At 44.1% G+C, this 25879-nt stretch overlaps 1 protein-coding gene across 6 annotated transcripts; it reads right to left on the bottom strand.

Moving 5' to 3' along the window:
- Positions 1–65: 65 nt before the first annotated feature.
- SETDB1 (SET domain bifurcated histone lysine methyltransferase 1) lies at positions 66–22703 on the bottom strand. Of its 6 annotated transcripts, none has more exons than XM_074319121.2 (22): positions 22619–22703; positions 21120–21390; positions 20189–20340; positions 15472–15506; positions 14736–14835; positions 13991–14116; positions 13619–13820; positions 12746–12819; positions 11288–11478; positions 10426–10555; positions 9586–9760; positions 9342–9500; positions 8045–8731; positions 7469–7585; positions 4089–4258; positions 2908–3536; positions 2324–2352; positions 2077–2209; positions 1629–1794; positions 1067–1278; positions 713–801; positions 66–513 (listed from the first exon to the last, which is right to left on the bottom strand). In XM_074319121.2, the coding sequence occupies exons 2-22, from the start codon at positions 21377–21379 to the stop codon at positions 396–398; spliced, it is 3954 nt and encodes a 1317-aa protein (XP_074175222.2). In that variant the 5' UTR covers positions 21380–21390; positions 22619–22703; the 3' UTR covers positions 66–395. The 6 variants fall into 6 exon arrangements, with proteins under 6 accessions (XP_074175222.2, XP_074175220.2, XP_074175221.2 ...); XM_074319119.2 differs by having other exon boundaries at positions 22509–22623; XM_074319120.2 differs by lacking the exon at positions 22619–22703 and adding an exon at positions 22436–22574.
- Between the last annotated feature and the right edge of the window lie 3176 nt (positions 22704–25879).

Genomic DNA, 25879 nt, shown 5'->3' with positions numbered 1-25879 from the left:
CCTCTTACGGAAAGACCCAGAACTGGGAGCGTGGGGGCTGAGGGAGAAAAAAAATCAAATCACAGTCTTCGTCTTAACACCTTGTTGAAAGACTTTCAAGAAACAATACAAACCAGGGGTAGTAGATACACAGCCCTCATTCTGGGAATCAAGTCCGTTCGAAGCAGAACACATGTCGGATGGTGGGGATGCCCAACAGGACCGAGGGATGTCAGGCCCAGGCTGCTAGCACCACACTGGAAGGGGTCTCCCGCTCCAGAACCCCCATTTCTATCGACCAGGAGCTGGGGGCGTAGCTAGACTGGCGAGCTGGGGGTCAGAGCTGAACAGTCAGGGAGACTCCGTTCCTGAGGAGAGGGCAGGCCGGGAGGCTGCAGGGGAGGTGGCAGCGCGCGCTAGAGCAGGCGCCCTCGGCACTCGATGGCCCCGCAGCAGCACAGCAGCTCCTTGCCTTCCACGCTGCCTACCTCGTAGTTGTAGTCCCAGGTCAATTCTGTCCCAGCCCGGATTCTCCTGCACAGGGACACAAGGGGGGCGGGTGGTGAGGATGGCAGGGAGCCCAGGTGCCTGGGGTTGCACGGGTGGGGGTGGGGGTGGGGCTGGGTCCCGGCTGGGTCACAGGAGGCACTTCAGGATCGCAGAAGTCCTCGCCCCTCCCTGACCCTGGGCTGCTTTTCCTCCCCACACACCCCCTTTCCCGACTCCCTCGTACTTGCTGGCAAAGAAGGCCACCCAGGGGAAGCGAAGGTCATGGGTATCCACGAAGACATTCTGGACAAACAGGTTGGGGCTGCAACTGTGCTGTAGGTTTAAGGACAGGGTCAGTCAGAACCAAGGAAACGGGACCCGGCTTTGTGGCAGGCGTGAGGGCTGGAGGAAAAACGATGCCGTCGGATCCTCCCCATCAGAGCAGGGGAGTTTTAAAAGAAAGCTACGGCTTTAGGATCCTTCGAGATCAAGCACTTGTAACAAGAAGAGGTGAGTTTCTAGAGTTGTGTTAAGAGCACTTGGATTTGAGGCCCATGGGAGAATCCAGCACCCAGACGTGCGGGAAAAGGGGTCTCACATTGAGGTAGCGGCCCAGGTTGCCTTCGAGCTTGGCGTCGATGATGTAGCAGGACTCCTCGCCGTCGTAGAACTGGCGGGTGTTCTTCCGGATGGGTGCGCTCTCCCCCTTCTCCGCGGACGCCATGTTGGTGGACTTAATGGCAATCCCATGGGTTGACTTAAGAGCAAAGCCTCGGGTTGATTTTACTGCCACCTGGCGCTTCATTGGACCTGGACAGGAAGGAGAACAGGGTCAGGACCCGTCCCAACTCATGGCTGGATATTCTACCCCCTTTTCATCCCATCGACCGCAGCTCAGGAGTAACAGTAAGTTGGGACTGAAGCAAAGATCGTAAGTGACAGTTTTTTCCAAGCAGGATTAGATCTGCTGGATAAAGTTGCTGAGGGAAGAGTGGAGAACCAGAGAGGAAGTGGACGGGTTTAGCCGGGAGCCAGGGAGCCCTCCCAGAGATGCACCAACTCTCAGGGTCTGAATTTTCCCCCACGTCCTCAGCTTTCTTTAAAACTCCTCTACCAACTTTCCTAGGCTCCTCCCACCACCCTAAACTCCTCCAGGCTACCGGACATGTTCTTCTTGTCCTCGAAGTCGTCGCCTTCAGAGCCAGACGAGATGGTCTGGATGTCATCACTGTCAACGGCCGTGGCTGAAGTCTGACCAGCAGTGGGCTTCCGGCTGGTCCCACTTTCCCCCTCACTTTCTGTGCTGCTGGACAGTGTCAGGACATCCTGGGGAGGCAGAAGGGTGAGAGGAAGGAAGAAGAGTAAATGGACGGGGCCCTTCAAGCTCCTGCTCTTACCAGGAGTTAGGCGGGGAGGGGCTGAGGCTACAGCAAGGCGGAGAGGAGAGGTTGGGTGGAGGGAAACAAGACAGGAAGTCGAGGCCAAAGCAGCATGAAAGCTCTAGCGGTCGTTACAGTGAAGGGCCTGAGGTGAAGCGGACATCCCTGCACTCAGACTCTGAACCCAACAGAAGGCTGGTGAGGCGGAGCGTGAGACGAGGCCACTCACATCAGGGTGGGACTGGGCTGAGGCCACGAGCCGGCGGCTCTGGTGCATACTCGTCTTACTAGGCGGGCGGCGAAGTCCCTCCATCTTCATGGGAGACGGGTTGTACCCATAATTTCGAGAGCTCTCAGTAACCCTGATGGGAGCGGAAGGAGCAAGAGGGGTCAGGTTACTGGCTGTTTCTCTGGCTTCTTTCGTAGGCTGGAGACGAGAAGGCAGATTGGGAAACAGGTCAAAAGGAGGCACTTACATTGACATCTTGGGTCGGTCGTCAGGGTCCTGGAAGAGAGAGCAAGTGGAGGGTTAAATGTGGCTGAGGTCTTAGGGAACAAATCCAACATTTAGTCTTCATCTCAAATGACTTCCAGAGACATTAGCCAGGGAAAGCTAAGCTCTCTAAAGTGAGGTGTGTGTGGAGAAATGACTCTGCAGCCCGACAGCAACAATTGTCTTCTCACCAGCAAACCCCGCCTGGCAGAGGTCTTCCACCCTCCCCAACAGGGCGTCAAATGCTCATGGAAAACACCACGGGTAGAGTCTTATAAGGACAAGGGACACAGTTCACTACCTGTAATGTGGTCGGTTTCAACATCATTAAAAGTCACTTATAAACCCTTCACTCTAGAAGTGAAGCTACTCAGCAGGTTGATTTTAAAATAATTCGGTTCTTGAAACAAACACTGGGATTGTGCTGGCTGGAGGAGGAAATGATCAGGTTTACCACAGAAAAGAGCCACTGAGTAAACAATCTACGTGTGAAGACTCCTGGGGAGACAGCATGGAGTCTGGACGGCACCAAAGCCACCAAAAGCCACGGCCCCTGTCACTGCTTACCTCTTTCTTGGCCGGCTTGATGTCTCCCTCCTCCTTGAGGCCCAGCCCCGAGGTGGAGGCCTTCTCGGCTTCCCCTCGGCCTCCCCCAGCCCGGCCGTCCCCACCTTCGCTGGTCTTGTAGGATGAACGGCTATCTGAGTCAGCAAAGCCACCCTCACTGACACTATTGCAGCTCAACCACGAGGCCACCTTGTTCTTGGGCGTCTCTTCAGAGGAGGGCGGATTGCAGCCACCCAGAGGCATGGCGAGGGGGACCGGCAGATGTGGGGGGCCGAGGTCTGGAGGGCGTGAGTCCTTGGAAGCTGTCTCGGACAAGCCGTTCTCCTTCTGGCCGCGCGTCTGCCGCCGGGTGGCATAGCTACGCCACACGGAGCTGGTGCTGAAGTCCTCGTCCTTGCAGAAGTTGTCATCCGAGCTGTCGTCATTGGACTCCTCGGGGTCCTCAGTGCCGCTGTTGCCGTCCTCCTGGTCCTTCAGATCCACGCCGCTGCTGTCGGAGGAGCAGGGCGCGTCGCTCTCGTAGCCCTCCTTGAAGTTCTCCACGCTCTCGATGTGGTCCAGGTTGGCAAAGTACTCGTCACCCATCTCCAGGCCCTCCTTGTCTGCAAAGTCGTCCGTCAGGATTTTGCCTGGAAACGAAGCAAAGGAAAGGCCTTCCAGGGTGATGAGGGTCTTTTAGAAAGAGCAAGGCCCATTCCACCCATCCCCAGCCCACAAGCACGCAGCCCCCACTTGGAGTCTCCTCTCCTGTGCGCCTTCGCCAGGGGAGCACGAGGAGCTTACTGTGGTTTTACGTCCTGCTTCCTGCCTTCCCACGCATCCTCCTTCCTTTGTTTACCAACAGGTTTCTCAGCTCCACCCAAAGATCTCTGGGTGCAGCGGAGTGACGGGATAGAGTGATGGGGGGAGAAAATGGTACTGAGGACTTCACCGTCACGTTCTTCCGAAACAGCACACCCGCAATTTTACCCCTTGTCATTTTTGTCCTTAGGAAGCACTTCTGTCCCTCCCTCATCCCCCCAGATGGACACATCACTCATCATGTTTTTTACAGAAGAAAATCTGGGCCTCCTCGTAGTCCTGTTTCACGTGTCAAGCATTTCTTTCTTATGTTCAAACTTGTCACGGATTCAATTCCCCACCACGTCCCAACCCAAGACTGCAAACCTTTCGTCACCAACCTGCATAAATACAAACAAAGGAGCCTTTGGCAATGTCGTCCAAGCAGCGGATACCCCAGCCCTTGTTCTGCGTCTTGAACAGCTGGAGCCGAACCTGGAGTCCGTGCTGCACCAACCGGTTTGTGCACATGTTTGGGTCACAGTTGCAGCGTTTGTTACACTCATAAACTCTGGGAGGAGGTTGCAAGAAAATGGATCACGACACAGTGATCACTAGAGCATTAAATCCACACAACTGTTATCACTCTTAAGATATAAGTGAGCAGACTGACTGAGCTGTCTGTGCTCTTTTGATTCATTTGGGAATACAGCCCAAGGAAATAATTCAGAAGGGGGAGAAGTGATTTCGGCAGAAATTTACAGCACTGCAATTAGTAACAGTGAATAGCAGAATGACTAACCTGGAGAAAAGCTCAGCAACTGTGATGTGAGCAGGGTAAGAGCCATTAAAATAAGTACGTAAGCTACGTCAGTGTGTAAAAGTCGATGCATGAATAAAGATATGTGAGAAACGCAGAAGCCAATACGTAGATACTAAAAGGGGGTAAAGAGGGCGAACTGGTACTAAATTTCATGGGATTCTTCTTTTGGTAAAGTTGACTTTCATTTTTCTATCCAGTGAACGTCTTAAAAAACACCAAGAGCTGTGTCAGACACTGGGGACACGACAGTGGAATCTCAGGGAGCTCATGTTCCGTATCCATTTCAAGGGATTTAACAACATTTAAAAGTAAACTACTGGATCAAATATATGGTGATGGAAGGAGAACTGACTCTGCGTGGTGAACACACAATGGGATTTATAGATGATGTAATACAGAATTGTACACCTGAAATCTATGTAATTTTACTGGCAACTATCACCCCAATAAATTAAAAAAAAAAAAAGTAAACCACTGAAGTTAATCAGAGAGCTGCAGAAAATATGGACATTAAAGGAAGTAGTTACAGCGAGAGAACTGTCGTCTTTCCAGGTGTCAGTGTTTCTGCTCTACCTGCTGTGCTCTGTGTTAGGATTTGACTACTTCTTCTCCTGGTATGTAAATTGAAGGGGAATGTTTACTTTTGGAAAGATGACAAGAATACATTTAGTTGGTTGATGACATCAGTCCTATCCCTCTGGACAAAGAAGGTAAGACTCGCTTCTATTCATTGAGCATACACTTTTGGTTTAGTATCACGTCACTGCTTTACATACATTCTTATTCTATCCTCAAAGTAGCCCTATGAGGGTGTTTTTAAACTTTAAATACATTGTTAAAGCATAACATACACAGAAAAAAGTGGGCACCTAAGTCTACAGCTCAATGAATTTCCACAGATACACCGTGGAACCAGCAACCATATCAAGAAACGACGTAGTTCAGTCCTTTGAAACTCCACTGGGCGTGAGGGTGGGAGGTGTCAGTGTTTACTGCTGAAGAGCCAGGATCAGCTTGGGAGGGAGGGGGTCAGAATGTGAACTCAGGTTTTATCACCAGACGAAACTTCCAGAGAGCTATACTGAGTATCCCTCATTCATTCAACAAAACGTGTTTGAGGTGTTACTAGGTGCCAGGCACTGGGTAAGTTAGCTGCTGGTGATACAGCGGTGAGCCAGACAGACAAGATTCCCCACCCCGTCCGGAGCTTACATTCTCATGGAAAAGAGAAGAAAAACAACTCAACAAATAAGCGCCAGTTGTCACAGATGCTATAAAGGACACACACAGGGTGCTCGCTGAGAGAAGTGAGGGAGTGACGATGACCCAGTTTTAGAGTGACCGGGAAAGGTTTGTCTGAGGAAGTGAGAACAGAGCTGAGAGAGCTCAAGGTTAAAGAAGGTAACTACGCAAAGGACAGCGGGAGCACGCCAAGAAGAGGGCACAGTATGTACAAAGGCCCTCGAGGTAGGCTGGCAAACACTGGGTGAACTGGATCCGGGAACTGAAGAGTATCAGTGTGGTTGGAACAGTTCTGGAGGGAGAGAGATAGGAAGAGGCAAGATAGTAGTGTCTTGTGACCCAAGACTAAGAGAATAAAATCCGAGGTCCAGTGGGAAGCTATTGGCGAGTTTTAAGTAGGGGAGTGACATATTATTTGTGGTTATTTAAGAACATTTTAATGAAACGTTTCAACAGGTAAAAAAGATACAATGAATACTTACCTACCACCCAGCATTATCAAGTCTAAACATTGTTACAAGATTCAAATATTTTGTTTGTAACAAAAACATAAATGATACAGTGATGCAGCTAAAGCTAGTAACTGTCTTTTCCTCTGTTTAGGTTTCAATGTCTCAATCTCCTTTGAAGATACTCAGACACAGCAGGTTTCCTATCAAACTGTTTACTTTCCCGAAGGCTCTTGCAGCCAGGTCTGGCCGCTGTCGTACCCGCTGTTCCCTACACTCAGCAGTCAGCCTGGAAGCCCCCTTTTCCTTCCTTATCATCTGTGGGATTTCCCTCACCCCCCTTTTGAGTTGGATCCTCTTTCCTGGATCTGTATGCTTTCCTCTTTCTTGATTTTATCCCCTCGTTTTGGTAACTATTTCGTAACTTCTGAGAAGGGGAGTAATGGAAAATTTTGAGGTATTTCATGTTCTAAAATACGTCGTTAGCCTGCTTTAACACTCAACTGACAGTCTGCCTGGGTTTAGAACTGTAGGTTAGAAATAATTTCCCTGAGAATTCTGAAAGGATTGCTTAAGTGCTATCCAGCTTCCCATGATGCTTTGAGAAGGCTGAAGTCATTTTGAATCTCTTTTGTGTGTGTGATCTATTTCTCTTCTCTAGAAGCTTTTAGGATTTTCTTCTTGTCCTCAGTGTTTTTATTATCATGTGTTTTAGTGCAGGTCTATTTTTATCCATTACACTGGGACCTGACTGGCCCTTTCAATTTGGAAACAGACTCTTCAATTATAGGAAAATATCTGCATTATTTCATTGATGCCCTTCCCCTCTCTTCTCCTGTTCTCTCTGCTAATTATGTATCTTGAGCACTAGGCTTATTAGTTCACATACTCTTACGCAACCACTCTCCTCTTGCCCTGATCTGTTCTTCTCGAGCGCACATGCTGGCTCTGCCTACCGCCACTCAATTTCTGGTTGGAGAGCTCAGGGAAATCTGTTAGGACATTCATACAGCTATAAAATTAAGATCACCTTTGACCGCAACAGAAAATTACTAGACACTTTTCAATCATTCTATGTCTTCATTTCAACGAAAGCCCAAGGGAGAAACATGAGCTGGGATTTCAGTAAATGAGATTTAACTGATAAAATGCCTGTTTTGGTTACTCTATTTTTGGTTCTAAATTTTAGAATTCTGATGGTTCCTACAAGCATAGGAAACCAAGAACGTGCCCCTCAGTCTGAGGTGCTGTACTTTCTCCTACTTACCCGGTGGGCAGACACTCCTCCAGCCTCTTGTACTGGTAGCCAGAGTTGGGGTTGGTTTGGCCGCCAGGGGTGCAGGCTGTAGCCTGGATAGTTAGCTGATGGCAGGCGCACTTGGACCTGTACACGATAGAAGGCATGACAGCGAGAGCTGTGAGGTTTTCTTTAGAGGCAAGAAGCACTGATAAAAAGATGGGGTTAAGGTGGGGAAATTTCTTTTTCTTCTCTCATACATGTAAATGAGAAAGGGAAAGATGGAGTAAGCATATGATAGAGTAAGAATAAGACAAGAGACAAATGATGAAATGGAAAGTATGGCGGAGGGAAACAAAGGAAGAGGCAGAGAATCAGAGACAGAAACACACACTTGTACCCAGGGTTATGCAGTGGGGCCAAGTCAACCCCAGTGCCTCTATCTCACAGTTTTCATGGTGCCTCAAGGCAGTTAAGCTGAGGAATGAGGTAAAGGCAGGTGGGGAAAGGGGAAAGGGATACAGACAGAAGGCACTGGAAGAGGTGGAAAGAAAGGCAACCCCGAAACAGGTGGAGGCAGGGCTGGCAATAGCCCTCCCGACTCACTTGTCCCGGCACCCGTCCTTGCAGTCACAGCCAACCAGGAATTCAGGGCCCGTGTTAATGAAAACACCCTTGCCCGGGATTCGTTCCTTGCTGTAGGCCACCTGGGGCGGGGGGGTTGTGTCAATCTCATTGACACAAGATAGGGGAACGTCTTCTTTCCCATAGGTAATGTCCAAAATATAGTAAAAAGGCTTAAAGGGTTGAAACTTCCGGTCCACAAGAACGTACGGATCCAAACAGAACATCTCCAGGAAGAGAAAGTCACAGCCAGTCTCAAACAGGTAGCGTTCGATTTCCTGCATTGTCCGAAGGCAGAGGCCACAGGGTGTCTTATAGATAACATGGAAGCCCATCTTGCGGTTCACTCGGCGCCGGGCTGTCATCCGCCGGAAGTCATAGAGCAGTGGGACGAGCAGAGGGTTCTTGCCCCGGTACTGCTCACTCCTTATAGGTCTGACTCGCGACAGACAAGTATAGCTGCAGACGTGAGGTAAATAGAAAAGCTTCTCCATGGGGGCGCGGTAGGAGGGCTCTGCCGGGGCCCGCTCCAGCATGCCGTGGAATGCTGGGAAAGCTGGGAGGGCTGGGAGGGCTGGGGGTGCTGAGGGAGCGGGGGGTATAGGAGGTGCTGGGGGCGCCGGGGGCGCCAGGGGTGCCGGGGCAGCGGTTGTTGAGCCTAATGGTGATCTGAAAATGAGATGCAAGATCAGGTAAGAATGCAACAGGGTCTATCTGTTATATAATTACCCCCCCACACCTGGCTAAACCACTTCTTTAATCTTTCAAACAGCTGTGCTCTTGAAGCTGAAGCTGACACCAGACTTTCCCATGCCTTGCCAAAAGACCCAGACAAGGAAACATCCTGGTTAATCTTCACTGACCATTAATACCTCTATCTCAACAGTGTATCTTTTCCTAAAAGTTTTTGCCTGTGAATTATGGAAGTTGAGTCCAGTCTTCTACCAATGCTCTTTTTCCTGCTGTGTGTCCTATAAATGTCCTTATGAACTCCCACGGTTCAAGGAAAGAGGTTGTAGTGTTCCCTTTTTATTGTACCAATGATGACACCACAGTCAATGAGAACTTTTAACAAATGACTTTCTTGGCACCCAGTTTCTAATTCAATTATTTTTATGTTCTGTTTCTTGGAAGCTTCCAAGGTTAAAGCTTTTGTTTCAAGTCCAAACTCTTCACTGTAATAGCCTTAACAAAGGCCCTTGGAGCCAAGGAACCTCCCTAGAAGGGACCACTCACTTCATACTGCCAGCCCCCCCCAGAGCACCTGAGATTTTCTCACCTGTATGTCTGGTTGATCCCAGGTTTCCCACCAGGGACATTTTCACTGAGTGCGGGGGATGTAGGGGAGGAATGACCAGAGCCCACAGATCCTGGCCGGAAAGACGTGCTCTTTTTGGCTACCTGCTTCCGTGATTGGGCAAGCTGGCTTTCCAAGCTTCTGGGAGATTAGAGATCATATGGTAAAGGATACAGAAAATACGAAATATGAAAGAAACTGGCCAAAAAGAAGGACTAGCACTCACTCAGTGTCACCTGCCTGGGGGGACAGAGGTGGAGCCGGTGGGGCAGGTGGGGTGGGTGTAGCAGGCGGGGCGGGTGGGGCTGTAGGTTGTGGGAGCTCCATTGGCTTAAACTGGGTGCCGGTACTGGTCAGATCCTGGGTATACTGGACCACAGGGCCTTTGCTCCTCACAGCACCTACAGGAAAAAGGACATGGATCACTGAGAAGATCACGGTGTCACCTGTCTTCATGCACACACCTGGTCCTCAATTTACATAACATAAAAAAGCAAAAATGGAAGCATTCTGAGTGAGTGCTAAGACTGTCAGTTCCCAATCTTTACACAATGAGTGGGGAAACTGGCACAGCCTGGCTTTGACTTACACAGTAAGAGTTTCTCTTCCTGCCTCGGACAACTTATGTTAGTGATTCTATTTTGGTGAAAACTTCCAAAAATATGTTCTTTGATCAACTAGTGTAGTGAGGAAAAAAAAAAAAATCAAACAGGAAGTATGCCAGGAACACATAAAAACAAAACCAGTTTGGGCTATAAAATGGTGACCACAGGTAACAAAAAGCAGGTGATCGTCCTGTGAGTACCAGAGGCAGCTACCACCAACATCCCTAACCTAAGCCAGTTGTTTCAGATTTTTATGTGGTTGTTTAGAACGAATCAGAGCCACAGCATGTGGAAGCAGCACCACAAATCCATCACCACTACTGGGGACAACTCAGGGTACACGTCCTGTTTCCAATGAGTCAGTAGTATCATCCTGGTAAACAAAGGATAGCCATTGTATATAATCTCCTTGGCTGGGGTGTGCGTTTCTTCCCTCCCCCAGGGTATCTTTCAGGACATACCCATATTGGGACGTGTCCGGAGCTGTCCCCCTTGCTTCTTCTCCAGGGTAGAGGCCGAGGATGTCTTCATGCTGAACATGGGCTCCAGCCGTGTAGAGCCTCGGTAGATCCATTCACATCTTTTGTCATCCTGGGGGATTGGGAGGAAGGAAGGGCGGGATTAAATGGGTTAAAGACTAGACCCTATCCTGCCATTTGCGGAGAATTTATACTCCATGTGCCCTGAATTCTTCATCTCGTCAAGAAACTGATGTGCTGGGCTCCATGACAGGCATCAGGAATATGAACTAGAAAAACATATATGTCTTGTTTAAGAAACCTCAGAAGCGATAGATGTTTTTACTGACTATAAGAAACATGACCAGGATCATAAGGCCTTAGGAACAAAAAGCTGCGATAGCTCAGTGAAGAAACAGGATTCAAATTAAGGCGTGAGGGGGAGAAAAGGATGGATACATAAGATCTAAGAATTAACTTGGGTTTTGAAAGAGCATCCGGACCTCCAATTCCTGACCCCTCCTTCTCTGTCCCTCTCCGCTACCAAACCCTAAGCACGGACAAATGGAACTGGCTGCTTTTTCTGTACCTACATGCAACGTGGCTACTCCTAGATGAAAAAAAACAAACAAAAACCCCCACCACCACCATGCAGATTGGTATCCTAATTAAATCCAGGTAATTTATTTTCAACCACCACCCACAGGAGAACACAAAGGACACAGCAAAATTTGACCCAAAGCAATGAGAACAGATAGGAGAACAAGAAAGAGGGAAGCTATGACGTTTGACAAAACCATCCTCATTGTTGTCTCTTACGCGCCTCAGCCCCCCCGGACCCTCCAAAACTTTAGGGGAACAGTACCAGGAAGAGGATCCTGACCAGGCTGCCGTCCACCTCCTCCACTCGGGACTTCCACCACGTGCCCTCCCACTCAGTCTTGATAAGCTGGCCACTCTTGAGCAGCACCATGGGTCGGTTGGGGTACGCGGTGATGTACTCCTCTATGAAGTCTCGGCAGGAGATGTCTTCTATGTCCTCCCACGTCTTTTTCACTGTCCCAAGAAAGAAGGAGGGCTGAGAGAGGGCAGCCAGGGCACGACGCACAGGAAAAACTGGTTGGCAAGGCGATGTTTGGTATTTTGTCAGTTGGGAGGGACATAAAAATAAATGAAGAAATCATAACCTCAAGGGCTGCAAACCTAAGATCACCTAAAAGCATCGGATCTCACCATGTAAATGATCACACAAGTCAAGTAAATATTAAATATAGGTTGAGTCACTCATCTCGGAAAAATGGATGTTTCTTCTTAGAAAAATTTAAACGGAAATTCTTGCTAACTAGATATAAGTCTAGAGGTAAATCAAAAAGATCAGGTGGCATCATGAAACGGATTGAAAAAAAAAAAAGTTGTCTTTCCCATTCTCTATCAGGCTTCTAAGGAACCCTGAAAGCATTTACTGTCATGTTATATGGAAACAGCAGTGTTAGTTGACTCTTCTGCAATTAAAAACAGTTGCTTCTGTAGGAGTCTGTCCCCAAGCCACTCACAAGTGCAGGGGACAGCATGAAGCCCCCACTAACATAGCTTCTGTAGAAAGCACTACGCAGACCACAGATTTATATACACGTCAGACAAAGCATGAGACCAGGAAAGCAGTAACATCGTCTCAAACCTAATCACTTAGAAAAGAAATCAAAACATGTCTACAATATGAGTATCCACCCAAGGTCAGGCCTGACCTTCCAGTGTTTCACTCTTTGGCTACAGAGACCCAGCACTAGAGATGAACAAATAAAACTGTATCTTCCAAAGGACATTAACACTTTTGCTGCAACGTTCAGGTATGTTTTCCTATGGCTTGCACTATCAACAACAAAGACAGTTTGTATGCCATATTGTGTAACATTTTGTAATACATTTTTTATGTCATCAATGCCATTAGATTCTTATTTATACTTACATCTAATTGATGCCATTTAGTATGTTTATTTTTTGTTAAAATTCAATATAATGGTAAATTTATTACCATATAACAAAGATTTAAAATAAAAATGTAATGTATAAGGCAGCTCAAAATGTTATTATTAAATGCATAAAATAGTCAAGATATCAATTTTTTATTTTTTGTGGATTTTTGACACATTTTGAAAGGGAAAAATTTGAAAGTAATTAATGCAGTGAAAGGGTTTAATCAAACTTTTGCTCTTTGGGACTGAAGCATCAAGAATACTAGAGATCCTCAACTGGGCGTCTTTCGAAGAAACACAAGGTAAGGAAGACAGTCTACACCACTAAGGAAGAGAGGAAACACACTCACGTGGCCGGCAAATGGGATACAGTTCAGACTGTGTGACGTAGGAAGCGTAGCCATCATCAAAGAAAATGAGAAACCTGTAAGGAAAAGAGTGATGGCAGAAAGATCAGGGGGTCGTATTTAACATGGACCTATAGGCATTATCTTATCTTAGCCTCCACTCCTCTGTCTCAAACAGGACACCCTTCAGAGATGTTCCAGTCTACTGCTTTCTCCCTGTTATTCTTTCTTCCCACCCCAAGAGTTAAGAATTCTCTCTTGGGCAGCCGGATGGCTCAGGTGGTTAGAGCACGAGCTCTGAACAACAGTTATCAGTTCAATTCCCACATGGGATGATGGGCTACGCCCCCTACAACTAAGATTGAAAACAGCGACTGGACTTGGAGCTGAGCTGTGCCCTCCACAACTAGATGGAAGGACGACTTGACTTGGAGCTGATGGGCCCTGGAGAAACACGCTGTTCCCCAATATATTAACAACAACAACAAAAATTCTCCCTTAACCTAAGCAACATACGCCCACTTTTCCAAAAGCTATTTATTCTTGTTCCACTATCAGATTCCTATTCCGAAAACCATTTGGTCTCCACTTTTATTTATTGATTTCTAAGGATTCCTTATTCCCCTAGTAATCAATCCTGAGTACTCTCCTAGATTTCCAAGTGTTGTCCTTGAGAAAGGTTAAAAAAAAAAAAAAAAAAAAAAAGAGGAGAAAGAGAGAATCACCCGCATGACTCCTGTGGCAAAGAAAGAGAAAGGGTTTCTGGCCACTGGGGACTAAGCACAAAGGCTAATTGTGAGATCTGGACTATGGCTTGAACAGGGCAGGTGCTGTGCTCCCGGCCTCCGCTCTCTTTCCAGTCCTCTGTCCAGGTACCTGAGCTTGTTTTTGACGTTTGGTGTCTCAGCTACAATGCCAGCATAGAGCCAGACCTGATTCCCGTCTTTGTACTTGGCCACCACTCGACTGCCCACATACAGCTTGTCAGCAGGAGGGTGGTAATCATAGGCAATATGGTTCCCCGACAGCAGACTCTTTCCCTTGTTGTCAAATTTCACCTTGTACTTCTTTCCTGGCCCTGAGGGAAAGGGAAAGATACACAACAAATGTTCCAAGCCATCAGTCTGTGAGTACATCCTGGCTGCCGAGTGCGAGACAAGAGGCCCGGCTAAGGGGACGGACAGGAGTCGGTCCGCAAAGGAGACCTGCAGGCTGCCTTTCGTGAGCTCCTGCACTGGCTGAACGTACCGACCGTCTGGATGGCAATGAGGGTTCCTTTGTGCCACGTCTTAGTTCTCTTCTTGCCCAGAATGCGCATGCTGACTATCAGGTCCCCGTCTTTGCTTAGTTCTCCGGGTATCTGACTCAAAGTCCCTGTGGAAGAAAGCGAAGGCATTCTCAAGAGACAGGACAGAGACTGGGGAGAGAATGGAGAAGAGAAGAGGGCAGTGAGGTAACCAGGGAAAATGTGGCCATCTTTGATCCTTAACTACTTTTGCTCTCTCTTGACTAAGGGCAGAAGCATAAGACAAAGCTGACTCGACTATTAACGCTAACAGGAAAAACTCAAATAATTGAAATTTGCATGTAATTCAAGGGCATCTCACTTCAACCAAATGTTTCCAACTCATTAACAGTGTTACCTGCCACTCATGAAGTGCCAAGTAGTATTTATACCACATTTTCCTGAAACAGCCCCATTCTACAAACAGAGCTTTCCTCAAACTGCTTTCTAAGTGTTTGAATTCTTCTCCTCTCTCATCTCTATCTGGAAGGAGTCACAAAAATGAGCTAAACGGGTATTTGGACAAAGCCATCACACCCTGGAAAATCGGCAGGCAAAAGACTTACACACACAAGGGAAAACAAAATAAAAAATAATCTTATATTGACCTGTATAGCCCAACAGAGGTGGAGAAGGATTCTTAGATGCTAAAACAAAGCCAGTCACCCATGAACTCTCTGTAGGAGCTCACCCCCATCTGACCCTAACCTTTATGGAGCTCCTGGGAACTGCTCTTCTTGTTCACAGCATCCATGAACTTCTGCACATCCTGAGCCGACTTCCGTAAGGCAGCCATCGCTTCACGGAGCTGTAAGGAAGGGCAGGAGGGAAACGAGTTTTAAAACAGTAGGATGGGGAAGGAATGACTTCAGGGGGCGGCCGGTTAGCTCAGCTGGTTAGAGCGCGGTGCTCTTAACAACCAGGTTGCCGGTTCGATCCCCACATGGGCCACTGTGAGCTGTGCCCTCCACAACTAGATGGAAACAACTACTTGACTTGGAGCTGATGGGTCCTGGAAAAACACACTTAAATAAATAAAAATTTAAAAAAAAAGAAAAAGAAATGACTTCAGAAAAAGAAATAACTTGTCTTCCAAGAAACAAAGTAGAATTAGTTATGTTTGGAAGCTTCTGGTTACTTTATCAGGCAAAACTGCCCTTTCTTATAAATCTAGTTCAGAAATCAGCTTTAGGAAGTTTTCCCTTGATTGATCTCACCTAGCTGGACACTGCCAGATTCTACACTTGGTAGCAATCAGTGTATGCATCTTTAAGTAACCTCTTTTGCAGTCTTACCACATCTGTTAGAGGACTACAACCCACAGGGCTGATTACAGGGTGAAGGATTATATGTCAATGGCTGAACTGACTGAATGGTCAGGTCAAAAGTTTCTCCCATTTTCATATTCTTATCTGTCCCCCTTCCCCTACCAATTCCAACTCACCTTCTGGTCTTTTGGAGTTCTGCTCCCAGCGTCACCTGTGGATGAGAAAAACTCTAACGAGTGTAAGATACTTACATACAACAATTTCCAAGAAATCAAGAACTAAGCTACCTAAAAGCATTATCGTGGAAGTACTCTTGATAACAACTGCAAAGTAGACACAGGTATACGTATCTATGTCAAAGTACCAAAAGGGTCCAGGGAGATACACAGCCAATAGGTGACAGTGCTTACCTGGGGTAAAGTACTGGGACAGGTGGCAGTCTGTGGGATTTTGGGTTTTGAATTTTTATAACAATAACTTACTTATGGATTAGCTTGAATGACTTGAAAAAATGAGATGTGGTCAATAAATTAAGCAAAGTTGTTTATTCTTGAGTAGTGCTATACAGTAGAACTTCTTGCTCTGATGCTATAATAGAATTGCTCTACATCTGCACTGTCCAATCTGTTACCACACGGCTACTAAGCAAATGAAATGTGGCTAGTGCAACTAAGGAAATACATTTGACATTTCATTTAAAAAAACTTTAAAAAAAATCAGGTATAATTCACATACCATAAAATTTACCATTTTAAAATGTTAACTTAGTGCATTTCAGTATATTCACAAGGTTGTACAACTCACATCACTATCTAATTCTGGAAGATCTTCATCATCCCCAAAAGAAAACCCACTAATAAGTATGGGATTTCCTTATTGAGGTGATGAAAATGCCATTAGCAGTAACTCTCCATTCAAGCATCTCCTCAGCCCCCAGCAACCACTCATCTGCTTTCTGTCTCTATGGATCTGCTGATTCTAGACATTTCATGTAAATGGAGTCATACCACATGTGGGTCATCCTACGAAGGTCATTTTTGTTGTAGCATTTATAAAACACTCCAGCAGCAGAATACAAATTCTTTTCAAGCACACAGGGATCATTCTCTAGGACAGACCACATGCTAGGCTATTAAAAAAGTCTAAAGAAACTTAAAAGGACTGAAATGATACAAAGTATGTTTTCTGACCACAATGAAATTAATTCACAACAGAAAGAAATCTGGCAAATTCCCTAATATTTGGAAATCAAACAATGTACTCCTCAATAATCCACTGGTCAAACAAAAATCACAAAATAAAAAATTGAGCTAAATGAAATATAACATATAAAAATTTATGAGACGCAGTGAAGCATTGTTAAAAGGAAATTTATAGTTTTACATGTTTAAATTAGGAAGGAAGAAAGGTCTAAAATCAATAAGCTAAGCATCCACTTTGAGAAACTAGAAAAGAGCAAATCAAACCCAAGAGAGTAGGAGGAAGAAAATAATAAAGATCAGAGTAGAAATCAATGAAATAGAAAACAGGAAAACAGGAGAGAACACAGAAAAACAGTAGAGAAAAATCAATGAACCCCCAAAATGGTTCCTTGAAAAAGAGCAACAAAATTGATAAATCTTTAGCTAGACCAACCGAGGAAAAATAAGAGATCCAAATATAACCAATGTCAGGAATGAAAGAAATTACATCACTACAGAACCTATGAAAATTAAAAAGGATTATAAGGGAATACTATGAACAACTTTATGACAATAATTTAAACAACTTAGATATAATGGACAAATTCCTAGAAAGACACAAACTAATGATATCTAAGTAGACATATCAGGTAAAGAAAATAAATTAGTAATTAAAAACCTTTCCACAATAAAGCAATGTAGCATCCTAGATTGGATCCAAGAACAGAAAAAGTCCAAAAATCAAATAAAGTATGGAGTTTAGATAAAAGCAATGTACCAATGTTTGCTTCTTAGTTTTGACCAAGGTACCAAGGTAATATAAGTTATTAACATTAAAAGAAACCAGTGAAAGGTATGCAAGAACTCTCTGTACTATCTCAGTAATTTTTCTGTAAATCTAAAATTATTCCAAACTAAAAAGATTATTAAAAAAAACAAAAAACTTTCCACAAAGAAAAGTCCAGGCCAAAATGGTCTCACTGCTGAATTTATCAAACATTTAAGAAAGAAATACCACAATTCCACACAAACGCAGAGGAAAGGAATACTTTCTAACATTTTATTACCCATATTACTGATACCAAACCCAAACAAACAATAAAACTACAAACCAACAGCCCTCATGAACATAGGTTCAAAAATTCTTAACAAAATATTAGCAAATCTGAAACCACAACATGTAAAAAAGATTATATACTAAAATGAAGGGGGAGGGGTTTATTCCAGGAATGCAAGGTTGGTTTAACATCCAAAAAAATAATTAATACACCCTATTAACAGGATAAAGGACAAAAATCATATGATCATCAGAAAAAGTAGCTGACAAAAATCTAAAATCCAATCCAGGTATGATAAAAACCACTCAGCAAACTAGGAATAGAAGCCACTTCCCTCAACCTGATAAAAGTGTTGCCACAAAAACCCTACAGCTCACATTATAATGCTTAAAGACCAAATGTTTTCCCCCTAAGATCAGAAACAAGGAAAGGATATGCTTGTAAAACATTTACTTAACATTGTACTGGAGGTTCCAGTGAGTACAAGATAAGAAAAAGAAATAAAAGGTACCCAGATTAGAAAGAAAGAAGTAAAACTGACTTTATTTGCAGGTGACACGATCTAGAGTATAGAAAATCCTAATGGATCCACAAAAAGTTTCTAGAAGTAATAAGTGAACTTGATAAGGTCATAGGCTGCAAGATCAATACACAAAATCAACTATATTTTTATATCCTAGCAACAATCCTAAAGTAAAATTAAGAAAATAATCCCATTCACATTAGAATTAAAAATAATAAACTCCTAATACTTAGGACAGATGTACCATGTTCATTCATTAGAGGACTTGCTATTAGTTACAAAGGCAATACTCCCCAAATTAATCTTTAGATTCAATACAGTTCATATTAAAAATCCTAGCCGGTCAAAAAAAAATTTTTTTGGGGGGTAGAAACTGACAAGCTGTTCCTAAAATTTGGAATATACCCGTATATGAAATACAAATAAATTTGGAGGCTTTTCACTAATAAAGTGATTTTAATACTTACTCGTACTATAACCTATAGTAATTAAAACAGAGTGGTGCTAGTATATAGACATTTATATCAATGTGATGAAGTAGATCCTCACATACATGGCCAGCTGATTTTTGACAAGGGTACCAAAAGAACAGTCTTTTCAACAAATGGTAGTGGAACAACTGGATAGCCATAAACAAAATAAACAAACCAACCTCAACCCTACCTTAAGAATGTTTACTTTTCTAAAGACACCATTAAGAAAATGAAAAGACCATATAATCTGAGAGAAAATGTTTATAAAATACTTGTATATCCAATAAATGAGTTGTACCTAAAGTATAAGTCTTCTAAGTCAATAATAAAAAGACAGGGGCAGCTGGATGGCTCAGTTGGTTACAGTGCGAGCGCTGAACAACAGGTTTGCTGGTTCAATTCCTGCATGGGATGGTGGGCTATGCCCCCTGCAACTAAGATTGAAAACGGCAACTGGACTTGGAGCTGAGCTGCACCCTGGAGAAACACACTGTTCCACAATATTTCCCAATTTAAAAATAATAATAATAATAATAATAATAATAATAAAACAATCTAATTTTTTTTAAAGGCAAAAGATTTGAATAAATGTTTCCCCAAAGACCATATATCAATGGCAAGTGAATGTATTAAAAGATGCTTAATGTCCTTAGGGAAATTCAAACTACGATCACAGTGTGACAATACTACACACCCACTAGAATGGCTAAAATAAAAGACTGACAATACCATGCATTGACAAGGACATAGAGAAACTGGAACCCCACGCTTTGCTAGTGGGAATGTAAAATGGTATAGCCACTTTGGAAAACAGCATGGCAGTTTCTTAAAAACTCAAACGTACACTTATCACAACACCTAGCAATTCCACTCCTGGTAGAATACCCAAGAGACATGAAACATAGTGTTCACACAAAGATTTATACCCAAATTTCACAGCCGCATTACTCATACTAGCCTAAACTGGAAACAATCCAAATGTTTATCAATTGAGGAATGAGTAAAACCATGTGGAACAGCCATGCAATGAAATATCATTCAGCAGAAAAGGAACAAACTACCGACACATGCAACAATACGGATGAACCTCGAAAACCTTATGTTAAGTGACAGAAGCCAGACATCCCACAGAAGACATATTGTGATTCTATTTATATGAAATTTCTAGAAAAGACAGAACTTTACGGGAAGAAAGCAGATCAGTGGTTGCTGCGGTAACAACAGAGACTGCTCACACAGGCTCGAGGGAATGTTTTGGAGTGACACAAGTGTCCTAAAACTAAATTGCACTGAAGTTTGCATTACTGTATAAATATACTAAAACGCACACTGTACACTTACAGTGGGTGCAGTTTATCGTATATAAAATATACCTTTAAAAAACTATTAAAAAATAAATAAAACCAAACAATGTACTGTTTTGGGATATATACGTTGGTGCTAATGCCACCTATAAAAAGAAAGGAGGATAACCAATCAGGAAGTAGCGTGTAGGAGACACTATAACACTAACAACATTCTATTTCTTCCTGTATCAGACAAGTCCAACGGTTTGGAACATGGAGTTAGTGACAGTGGTGTCTCCTCTCTTCCATCTTCTCACCTTCTAGTGTTTCAATTTCAATTGAGACGTCCCGATCCACAGCTTCATCTCTTACCTGAATCAATACTGAGGACATCATCATCTTCATCAGGAATCTCAATTATTTCTGTGGGCCGGGAAGCTTCGTCCTCGGAGCTACTGTCCCGGTACTGTAGTCCCAGTTTGGAGTAAAAGTCCTTCACCAAAGACTCACAATTAGTCACTGCCCTAATATTGGAACACATGTAGAAAAGGTCAGTAGGTGTACGAGCCATTCGAATTTATATATATTTAAGTATATGCTGACCTCAATTTAAACAGCCACATTCCAAAGCATCTCTGTTTAGAACAGAATGCTTTTCCCATAGAAAAATGTTTCAGTAGTGGTTTCCAGACTAGTTCCTCAAAAATCCACAGTAAGCCCAAAATACGGGCCTTTCAACCACATCTCATCATCTACCTTGTTATTTGAAAATGTGTCCTGAGTGCCAACCAGGGCACCAGAAATAAATCTTCTAGGGCCCTAGGACCTTATTAATGCTCCAGTTACATAAGACAGTAACTCTTCACAATCCTCGCTCCTCAGTTGATCTTACTAAGAAAACAAAGCACTTGTTCTGAAGTAGAGTGAGAGGAAGAAGGGAAGGGACTCAAGACCTGGCCCCTATTTCCGATCACATATTAGGCTCTGATAGAGGAATATTCTATATACCGGGGGTGCCAAAAAAATGTATACACATGACTGTCTTCATCTTTTGTTATCAGTATATATTGAGTATTACAACTTTAATACCGTTTGTTCCTTTCTTAAAATGTATAAACATTTTTTTGGCAGCCTCTGTATATGGATAGTGGTGAGGTAAGATATTGGACTCTAACCTTTGAGGCAGAGTCAGGTTTTGCACATCTGTACCTTGGAAACTATAAGGTGCATGACACAGTGTCATGCATAATTATACTTTAAAAATGTCTGCCAATGGAGAGATCTCCTCCCATGTAGTCCTCACCTGGATGCATCATCAAAGAGCTGGTCAACATGGGCCACCTCAGATTCCTTCTGTATGACCCACGTCTCCAACTCTGCCAGCTGCTTCTTGCGCTGCTGTACACAGTCCATCTTTTCCAGTTCTTCATCGATGAACTGCCGCAGTTCTTCCATTGAGATGCCTAGCTCCTCAACCACTGCTTGCTGCAGCTCTGCAATCTCTTCGGACTCCACCGCAGCTGTGGCTGCATCCAACCCAAGGCACCCAGGGAGGGAGGACATGCTGTTGTCCTCTACATGGAAGAGAAAGCTAAAGTTACCTCTGTTGTCATTATAACCACAACAGAGAATTTCGGCCCCCTAATAAAATTCCTTTCTACTCCTTGTTATTCAAATATAGTTAGATTTGATGTTGGGCTCTCTCCCCATTCTCCACTATATGATGCTGAGATTCTACAGAGTTCTCATCTTACACTATAGACTTTAAACCTGAGTAAGATTTAAAAGTTTGAGAGGGCATACACTGTACAACAGGGAACTACTGGAAACAATATTTTCGGAAACTCAAGAGAGCCGATTTACTAAGATATAGGCATTCCTCATAGATATTGAGGGTTGGGCTTCCAGACACCTTAATAAAACGAGTATTGCAATAAAGTAATCTTTTTGCTGGTAGAGGATCTTTGCTTTCAATTTCTAAAAAACGTTAACACCTGTGAAGCGCAATAAAGTGCAATAAAACAAGGTATGCCTGTATTTCTGTGACCTGTGTTCCTTAATGGACTAATGAGATACATCTTTGTTTGCATGCTATTGCCTAGTTTGAACAAATACCTCCAGTTGGAGAGGAGAGGTCGGTCTATCACTCACTAACTCACTGTTTTCTCTTTCATTAGTTGCTCTCCTTACATTACATTACATGTGGAAATTTACTTTTTTAAGAGTCTACAGTACTTAAGCACACAAAAGCTTGCAGCAACGAGATTTCTCCAAAGCAAGGGAAATAAAGCAACCTGGAACACAATGTGGCTACCTAAAACCTACAACCCAAATAACCCACACATTGATGTTAGATGCTTTTCTGATCAAATGGTTAAAGCAAAACTGATGCCAGTATGCCGGGGGAACCCCAGTGCCAGTTCTCAGCGCCTCCACTTTTCACTTTGCCCAGATCCCGCCCCAGCCCTGTGTTACCCATTGTAGGGGTGCGTCCCACGCTCCTGCAAACCCAGCTCAACCCCGCCCCCGCTCGCCGCAGGGGGAAAACTTCCTTCCCATCCTCACCGGACCTCCTCCTACAAACAAAACATTCCAGACAAGCCCTTGGTTTCCAAATACCTCAGTTAAATTCCCACACCTCCCTGCTTCCAGCCACAATAGCTCTTTTTCACCAACCAGACCCCAGACTCACGCCTCAGGGGTGGGCCTCTACGGGAGAGAACGAAAGAGAAAAGGGAGCAGGGGGAAGGTAAAAACGTGAGGGGAGGGAAAGGGAAGCAAAAGAGACGCCCGGAAGCAAACCTCAGGTGCCGTTCCGGTCCCGACGACGGTAGCCTGACGGGGTCAAACCCAAAGCTTGCAGGGTAACCCTCTGAGGCTAGGCAAATTCAGGCGAGTACGCATGCGTCAAAGCGAGCCGTGCAGGGCACACGGGAGAAGCGATTGGCCGAGTAAAGTAGGCGTGGTCTGGAATATATTACAGAAGCTCCGCCTCCTCCACCCTCCCCCCCCAACTGGTGGCAGCAATACTGGTTATTAAGTAAAGACTCCGTGGGTCGACACTCAGGTTTACATATTTTTCTCTCACTTTTACTGGATTTTGTTTTATTACGTAGGTCATACAAATTGTAACAAGTCGAGGAATAGCAAGATGTAATAAGAAAAACAATATCGTCTTCTCTCGCATGGCTTAACCACCCCTGCTCCTTTGAAGTAAAATACTAGCTTAGTTTTCTAGGCTTGTAGGTACAAGGTCACGTGTGTGAAATTTTTTTGTTGTTTGTTTTGCTTTGCTTACATTTAACACGTGGACATCCCTTGAAGTCAATAAAAAGGAGAAAATTTGGCTGACAGTTGCATAATACTTCAAAGTTTGTCTAAACCATGTTTAGAAATTTAAATTATTTTTAGTTTTTAGCCACTACCAATAATGCAACAATAAACAGTAACATCCTTTTGAAGTAGTACTTTTATTTCCGTGGAAGAAATTCCCCCAAATGGAATCTGAGTTTGGGGACAGAGCCAGAAGTGCAATTTCCAGGCTCTCGGCCTCACGTGGAAAGGTGCTGGCTCAGGTAGTAAATGGCCATCAACTGTGATTGGATGGCCATCAGCTGTGGCTAGTTGGCTGTCAGCTGTACCAGTGAGCCATTGGCCACTAATATAACCGCCGTGGTTATGCTAGCAGCAGATAGGGGCTAGCAAGAAGATGGTGGCTGAGCTAGCAAGCGCGGATTGCAGCTAGCAAGTGAGGTTGGTTGGCAGAGAGAAGTGGACGGCAGGTTGTGGACAGTGTGGCTCCTGCTTCCTGTGTCTCCAAACCAGCCACCAGCGAGAATATAGTGGTGTGACTCCTCTATCTATGGCTCCGTGGGTGTTCCTTTTTGGCCTCACCATGTCCTGCGTTCTTATGTGGGGAGCAGGACCAGAGACCCAGCATGCCACCCTGCATGTCACACAGGAAGCAGGAGCTGCAATCTGCTGTCTGCTTCTCTGTCAACCAACCCACCCCACTTGGTAGCTGCAATCTGCCATCCACCTCTCTGCCAACCAACACACTAGCATAGCCATGGCAGTTATAATAGTGGCTAATGGCTAACTGGTTACAGCTTATGGCCAACTAGTCACAGCGGATGGCCCGCTATTCCCAGAACCAGCGCCTTTACACGTGAGGTCAAGAGCCTGGAAACTGCTCTCCTGGGACTCTGTCCCCACAGTTTCTGTTAGTTAGATTCTTTCAGCTTTCTGACATGTGTATGGGTGGTTTGGGGTAGAAATAAAGAATGGGGAATGTTGAAGAGAAACAGAAGCTATTTGGGGCATCATATTCCAGTCTGATTTCTTCATTGCTCTGAGAAGGCTGAAACAATGAGACGTAGAAATCAGCCGTGGGATGCAGAAAGTGGCTTCTAAAAGCCTTGCACAACGGGTAAGCTTGTGAGAGATTCTAAATCGCTGATCCCATTAAGGATGTTCTGAATCAGAATCTGAATTTTAATAATTTGTTCACTAAAATATGAGAAGCACTGTAGGAAAGGCAAGTTTGAGCTGTGTAATCCTTTCTAGGGCAGGGCCAAGATTTGGCTTTGTTAAGATCTGAAGATGAACTCTTGTTGGAGATCATTAGGTCCTGTTATAAATGACTCACATTATTAAGTTTTCCAAATTATTGACGTAGTTTATTGCCAGTTTAATAATATAAAGTCATAAATAACTGATACACCAATTGGACTATTCACGTTGGTGTGCTCAGCACATTCATTCCGGTAATCCACTGATACGTTGAAACATCACAACCACATGGTACTTAATACTTGACCATGAGAAGTCATAGCCCAAGGGCCAAAACCTTGGAATGCCAAATGATCCTTTCCCTACAACAGACTTAAGGGAAATTAGATCATAATCTAAAGGTTGCTGAGTGAGCTCAGAATCAAAACAAAAGAAGAAAGGGATTAAAAACAAAGGGTTTCAGGCATCAAGAAAGTAATGTCAAGGAGCAAAATGGGGTGGGTGAGGAGTGTGGTCACCTGGGAAATACATGTGTCATCTACAGGGAGCAGCTGCTACTTAGCTCCAGTTAATTTTTGTCCTGTGTGATAGATACATTACCGGATCTCCAATTCTTCAAGGGATTTTAAAAATTCATATTTTTCTATGAAAACTTCTGAGTTTTGAATGTTGACAACTAATTCAAAAATTTTGTAAAATACTCTTTAAGCCAGCACTTCGACTTCTAGGAATTAAACTACATACAGTTGAAATCGCATGCCTTTGAAAGGATATGTGCGAAATTGTCTTCTGCAACATTGTTTGAAATAGCAAACTATTTAGAAACAATACAAATTTCCATCAGCAGGGGGTGGTTAAACAAATTATGGCACACCCAAACTCCTGCTGTGTGTTTTTTTTTTTTCCTGCTGTGTTTTCAAAAAAGGTTAAGGAAGCTCTTTGTGCGTTGATATGATGTGATCTTATTATTAAATGAGAAAAGCAGGTGCAGAATATGATACCTAGCATGCTATTATTTGTGTAAACAGTGGCAACAATATACCTATACCTAAAATATCACTGGAAGGAGACATGAGAAATTAGCACTGGTTGTCTCTGAAGAGGGCAAATGGAAGGGTGGGGCAAGAGTGACAGTACGGGTTCTCACAGTACACCATTTTATCCCTTTTGAATACTGAAACATGAAAGTAGTTTATTCACACATATTACATGAAAAAGAAAAAGAACAGAAAACTGTCTGGAAAGATACACATACATGCAAAAACAAACTACTTTAACAGCAGTTACCCCTGGAAGGAAGGATTGGGGAACAAGGCAGTGTGTAAGAATTTTGTGCATTTTTATCCTTAGGTAATGGTTTGAAAGCAAATTTTTTTTTTTTTACCATGTGCATTTTGTTACTTTTATAACGTAATTTGAAAATGTTGACTCAAAAAAACAAAGAGAATCTAACGCACACCCACACATGCTTTGTAGATTAACACTGGAAGGGGCCTGGCCCAGTAAAACTTCTCTGCAGACCTGACCGGATCTGTAGCTGACAGTTTAAGG

This window comes from Rhinolophus sinicus, chromosome 7 (genome assembly GCF_057876585.1).
Source record: "Rhinolophus sinicus isolate RSI-liver-muscle chromosome 7, RSI-T2T, whole genome shotgun sequence".
Taxonomy (NCBI): Eukaryota; Metazoa; Chordata; class Mammalia; order Chiroptera; family Rhinolophidae; genus Rhinolophus; species Rhinolophus sinicus.
Note: the sequence above shows the minus strand (reverse complement) of the source record. Positions and strands in the feature narration are given on the sequence as shown.